Genomic DNA, 6,051 nt, shown 5'->3' on the forward strand with positions numbered 1-6,051 from the left:
CACTCACGACTCTTCTGTGCAGGCGTTTAGCATGGAAAGTGCTTTAAAAAAAAAAAAAAGGAACCAAGCTAGGCAGTTTATTCTTAATTTTCGTCCGGCACACGAGTTTTTCAGTGGTTCACAGCTGTGCGCGCACAGCAGAAAGGCAGAACCCTTCCTCTGCTCTCACGGGGACCGGCGGCTCTGCCGCGCACACGGGGCACATTCGCTCTCCCCAGTCGGGAGAAGTTTTCACGCTGCTGTTTTACTAAAGGTATCTTCCTTCAGTGTCGCTGAGGAACATTTTTTCATTCAGGGTGAAAGAAAGGGCTTTGGTTTTAACTCTGAGTTTTCGAGTGATGCTGATAAAGCAGCCCAAAATGCACTGTGATCTAATTTGAGCGTTCAACGGTCAGATTATTTTTTACGAAGTGAAAGTTGCCGTGCCGGAGTTGCAATTGTGTAACGAGTTTGCACGAAGTAAGGTTATGAAACAGTATCAAGCATTGAGTCGGAGCAGCTCAGTAAAAGACACCGTGTAAGTACAACTCGGGAGAAGGAAAATGTGTCACAACAGCAAGAAATTACGTTGACTTTTTATTTGGGCCAATTCGAAAGGATCACGGTGAGCAGGTTTTCCTCAGTTTTCTATTCTCTGTGTTATTTTGTAAGATGATTTCTTCCATTTTTGTCAGCCTCCAGGTAAAATACCTGGAAAAGCCAGTGACCTTCTCAAATTAGCTGAAATATATGGGCAGTAACATAGGAGATATATGACAGCCCGTGGCTGCCTCTACCTGTAACATAAGTGTCAACGAGAAGAGACTGAGCAGTAAATGGCAAATTGTCCTAGCAAAGATCTTGCTTCAGTATGCATTTCAGTTCCCTGCATGTGAATAAATCAGATTTATTTGCACAACTTGTGCTCTGCCACTTTGAAAGAAGTGTAACCTGGGCAGTGAGATTTTTTGTTTCCATCTGTACACCTTGCATTAAAGTCTTCAATAAATACCATAGTTTTATTTTTAATTCTAAACATATATTATAAACATATGTTATACACTTATTATTTATTTATATTCTATAACATTTATTGTTTGAAGTGTCTCTATTACTTGAGATTAGATAGCAAAGATAAGCCTGCCTTTTTTTTTGTGGTAGCCGTATTCTTTGTCAGAGACTGTGACATAAATTTGATTTTAGTGTTGCAGCTTCCCAGGAATTAAAACCACAACATACATAAATAGTTTATCAATATAAATTATGTTATCTTTAATTTTTCAGACAGCTGTCTTGGGAAGAAGCCTTTTTCCTGGGCAAAATTTGCATGCTGCCCCTCAGACCTGGGCAGAGCCTTATCTGCCCTCAAAAAAATGTATGGTAGAGGGTGAGAGGGAGAGTATGTGTCTTGGGGTCCATGGTATGGTCCCAGCTTTGTCAGTCCATCTCCAAACAGTGGGCACTGGGAACACCAGGGCTTTGACGGTGATTTAGCCCTGCTGGGAGATTTTCCTTTGTGTTTTTAATGCGATTTTTAAGCCCCGTGTGATTGGATAGCCAGCCCCAAGCTGCACAAGAATGGAACTAGTCAGAAGTTTTATCAGCACAGAGGTATAAAAAAATGGGGTGAAAGCAATTCTCCTACCTTCCTTCTTCCTGCTGTCAGAGTGCTCCAAGGAGGGAAAGGCATCTGTCTTTCAGAGACCTTCTCAAGGCAAAGAAGTGTTTTAGTTCATTTTTCATCAGGCTGAAGCAACCCAGCTGCTCTGTCATGATATATCTAATCCCACCTACAGACCATCCCATCCCTTTCTTTGGGTGCACAGTGGTTGTTCCAGAAAGAGGACACAGAATGTTTCTGTTTGTTTTTTCTTCATGTTATGCCACCATAGAAAAACAACAGAGAGAAGCCTATTAGGCAGCAAGTTTAACTATTGGGGTTTTTTCCCCCCTTTATTTCTCCTTTTACTTTATGTAGCTGGAACCAACTTTAGGTACGTTTTGAATACCTAGAAAAATTAATCTAACATATATGTCAAAGCAAAGTGGCCTAGTGCAGCCCTCACTGCACTGCTGAAACTGCCTGAAGTCACACTAGGGCTAAGCAGAAAAGGGGCAGCACGATGAAGAATATGTTGCAGGGCAGAAATAAGAAGTGGAAAAGAAGTAAACAAGTTAAGTGTGTGTGAGAAGAAAATATTTCCAGCCTTGGTGGTCCTTAGAGGCAGATATCTGCTGGGTACGCTGCAAATATCCACACACATCCAGCATTCTTCAGTATGAAAATGAGGGTGCAAGAACATTGTGCAACTCGCCCTGGAGCTGGGATGTGATTGGGAAAGTAGTTATTATTTCTAGGTTGAGTAATGCTGCTGCAGCCAGTGGGGCTGTGTTAGCAAGTCTGTGTTAAGTTCTCACCAATTCATTTCAGATCATCAGCTACACACTGAAAGGAAGGCAGGGCTGATGAACCTCTGTGGTTACATTACTTTTAGAAAATGTACAAGGTGTTCTGTAAACATTGCACAGCTCTTGTAGTGCACAGGTAAGCAAAGACTGCAGCACTGGCCACTGCACAGACTCTCCAGTGCATCCTTGCCTTTTACTCATTCTCTTGCTAAACACCTACATCAGGTAACCAGAGACAGACACACGTGGCTTCTTCCATAATCAGCTAATGCTGTTTTCTGAGTTACCTATGCTTTTAATGGAAAATTGATACTAGTATTTAATTTCTTGGGAATGGAAACACAGGAACTCCCACTGCTGATGGACAGCTGTGGTCTTGCTGCCAGCACATCTTGCTGCATGGTTTTGTTCCTCTTTCTCCTTGCAAGACAGAGTGTTTTGCCATGCTTGGGAAATCCTGAGAGATGCTATTGGAAAACACAGCACATAATTAATTAGTAGTAACAGTAGTTAGAAGACTGGGACACCAACATTAAATTCCAGCCAGTATGTTCAATCTCGTCATTTCCATTTCCTCCCCTTCGCTGTGCCTGAGTGGCTTCACTTCTCTCATTTCTTTGCTTTGTGCCTTCCCTGTTTCTATTTGCCTGCCTGGTTTTCTTTCTCTGAAGAATTATTTCAGTATTCTTCCTCCAACATACATCATTTATTCACTAATGACTGCAGCAGAGCAGTATTGTTTCAATTTTATAGTATTTAGCACTTTCAGCTTACAGAACGCTTTCAGACTTTCTTCCCTGGGGGGAAGCTGACAGAACCCTTGACAAAGTCCAGCTGCTGACTGCTGCAATGAAACTACCCTTATATTGTTAACATCCAAATAAAGGATTAAGCCCTTTGGGTTCTTGCTTACCACTTTTGAAAAATACTATTTGGCAGCCATGCTGGAGTTGCACATATAACAGCACATGTGGAGAGCTAATCCTGGCCTCTCTGTAGGCAAAGCAAAAGGGTTAAAAATTAGTGAGATCTTATTAACTTTAAATTTCTAACTTAACCTTTGGGAATTACTCATCTGAAGGCAGCCAAAGAGAATCATTGTACTCGGAGCTCTTGTTCCCATCACACCTTGTTGCTCCTGCACATGGCAATTGCTTCACATCCCAGTAAAAGCAGAGCCTTTCATGCTGTCAGTGGGGATGACAAGTAGTGCACACAGCAGCTGACAGCCTTCTTCCTGGGAAATAACAGCACAGATCTAAGTGCAGGAGAACAGGGGTACTCTTCTGCTCCATTTAAGATGCTTCCTTGTGAGTAGAATCCCCTAGGCAGGAAGTATGGCAGCAATGAGCCCAGCAGATGTTTTCCTCCCTCCCTTGTCCATCCTCCACCCAAGACCTAACTGATCCTATCACAGCAGAGTACCACATTGTTCTCTCTTTTCTCCTCCCCAGCCTCAGTTCTGAATTCTTCCCTGATTAGCTTTTTTTCACCCATTCAGTCTTGTTCTGTTTTTGACCTTGACTTGTGTCTCTTTGATGGCTGTCTGCTGCCTTTTTTGTGTGTATTTCTATTCATTGCTGACTTCCCCCCAAGCCCAAAGCCCAGGCCTGCCTGCCCTTTCTTGTTTACTCCTATCAACCTTTCTCATCCTGAGTGCCTTACCAGTCCATCCATGCTCAGTTTGCCTTCAAAACTCTGCTCTGCTTCTATCACCACTATTTCTCTCAATCCCATGCAAACGGCATTGTGGTCCCAGTCACTGAAATCTCACATTAAACCTGTGTGGCTGAATGGGCAGAGCCCTGAGTGCAGGGACAAAAACCATAATGTAAGAGCTCCCTTGCTGCCCGAGCTCACCCTGATCTCCAAACAGAAATTCACTGGGTCAGAGCTGTGACAATGAAACGTCATCTGTGCCATTTCCTATCGGTTTAAGCACATCTGTCACAAGTAGGATTTCCTCTTCCCCACTCCCTGCCTCCTCATCCCAGCAGTCATGATTATAGCAATAGAAGCTTTGAAATCCAGGGAAAGACAACAGGTAAGACAATATCAATATGGCACTTTTCTCTGACAAGCCTCTGAAATGCTCATTGATCTAAAACTTTCTTTTCTCCACTGGGCCTTCTGTAGTTGCTCTTTCCCCACTGCTGCAATCATTCTTAACATAATCTCTCTCCTGCGTAACAGATGAACAGGAATTGGGTGTATTTGCTTACTGTATATTTGAAAAAAACATCTTTCAGTTCTGCCCTTTTTTTTATTGTAGCTCTAATGTTTACATTTTAGTAAACTAAGCACAGCTCTTCTGTAGCATTTGGCTTTTGGCCAGAAAATCTGCAATGAAGCTTTTTCCTCCTTCCTTGCTTGCTGGGTTGCCTGCTGCCTGTACCCTAACTAAAGCAGCATGGCCTAGCAGCAAGGCATTACTTAGCCCTACTTGTGTAGGCAAATTTAATGGGCTTGGCAGATACAATTGCTGCAAGTGATTGAATGCTTCATGAAGGAGCCAAAGGTGTCCTCCCCATGTATCCAGATCGCCTTCCCTGTTGAGCAAAACATCGTTTAAGTACTTACTTCCCATTGTCCTCCCTAGTGTTTGTTTTCCATGTCAGCTTCTCAAGTGTCTGCTGCTGATTCTCATCCCTCTGACTCCCACTGAGCATCCTGCAGACAACACATCCCATTATTTTGCCTGAGCACAGGAAAGCACATGCTCTTTTCGTCCTTGGCTCTGCCATTTCATTGAGGGCTTTTTGGTGAATACAGAAATACACACTTCTTACTGCATTTATTTATTTTCCAAGTGCAGTTGATATACTATCAAACTGCTTTATTCCTCTGGCATACTTATGGGTGAGGATATTTCTGTAGGTAAAATTCAGTATTCTTAGTGCACTCAGCTGAGAGGGAAGTTAAAGGCCCCACTTCCCACTGGCTTCCCCATTCCCCAGGGACAGAGTCCTTTACAGGCGTATTGGTACAAGATCCTTTAATTTCAGCTGCAGTGTCTCTCAGTGACAAGACGAGGCTGTGGATCAGATCTGACATGCATATTTTTAAAATCTGTTAAAAATGGCAACTTTTGCAGTTGCTTTTTAAAATGTCTCTGCCAATGTTTGGTTTTGTTTCAGGTTCACTGTCTCAATGGAAGTACCAGCCTGGGCCCCAGCAGTAGGTTTTACACTCCTGCCCCATGCAGGAGGACTTTTAGGAAGCAGTATAACCAAAAGAGAAATCCCAACATGGTATGAAACTCTACAGAAGCCATCCTGGTGTCCACCTAACTGGGTGTTTGCTCCTGTTTGGGGAACTCTCTATACAACTATGGGGTATGTTTTTCACATTGTATTAAGGCACTTATCTGATCTCAAAGTTGCTTTTTGTATAATGCTAGACTAGAGAACTATGACTGTACTCCTGTGGCTGTATGTTTGTAAGAAACTGTGTCAAGCTGCCTGTTTATCAGGTAAAAACATGTTTTGGGAGTTGTGTGTGGGTTTGATAGGACATTTTGTATGCGGTATCCACATCAAAAGCAGGAGCTTGAAAAGCCATTAATTTGCTTTCCTCATTCATTCTGAGGGGAAGACCTGCCAAGCTGGAAATAGTGGAGCAAGGCAGCATTGGGATTTCTTCTAAGTATGTCCTACAGTAATT

The 6,051-nt window shown here is 42.8% G+C and overlaps 1 protein-coding gene across 1 annotated transcript in view; it reads left to right on the forward strand.

The window, feature by feature from the left end:
• Positions 1–117: 117 nt before the first annotated feature.
• TSPO (translocator protein) overlaps positions 118–6,051 on the forward strand; it is a 9,516-nt gene continuing 3,582 nt past the window's right edge. Inside the window, exons 1-2 of the mRNA XM_008642466.2 lie at positions 118–517; positions 5,526–5,723. Of these exons, the coding sequence (XP_008640688.2) occupies positions 468–517; positions 5,526–5,723 (248 nt within the window). The 5' untranslated portion in view covers positions 118–467. The remainder of the gene's footprint in view (positions 518–5,525; positions 5,724–6,051) is intronic.

Source organism: Corvus brachyrhynchos, unplaced genomic scaffold (genome assembly GCF_000691975.1).
Source record: "Corvus brachyrhynchos isolate BGI_N302 unplaced genomic scaffold, ASM69197v1 scaffold209, whole genome shotgun sequence".
Classification (NCBI taxonomy): domain Eukaryota; kingdom Metazoa; phylum Chordata; class Aves; order Passeriformes; family Corvidae; genus Corvus; species Corvus brachyrhynchos.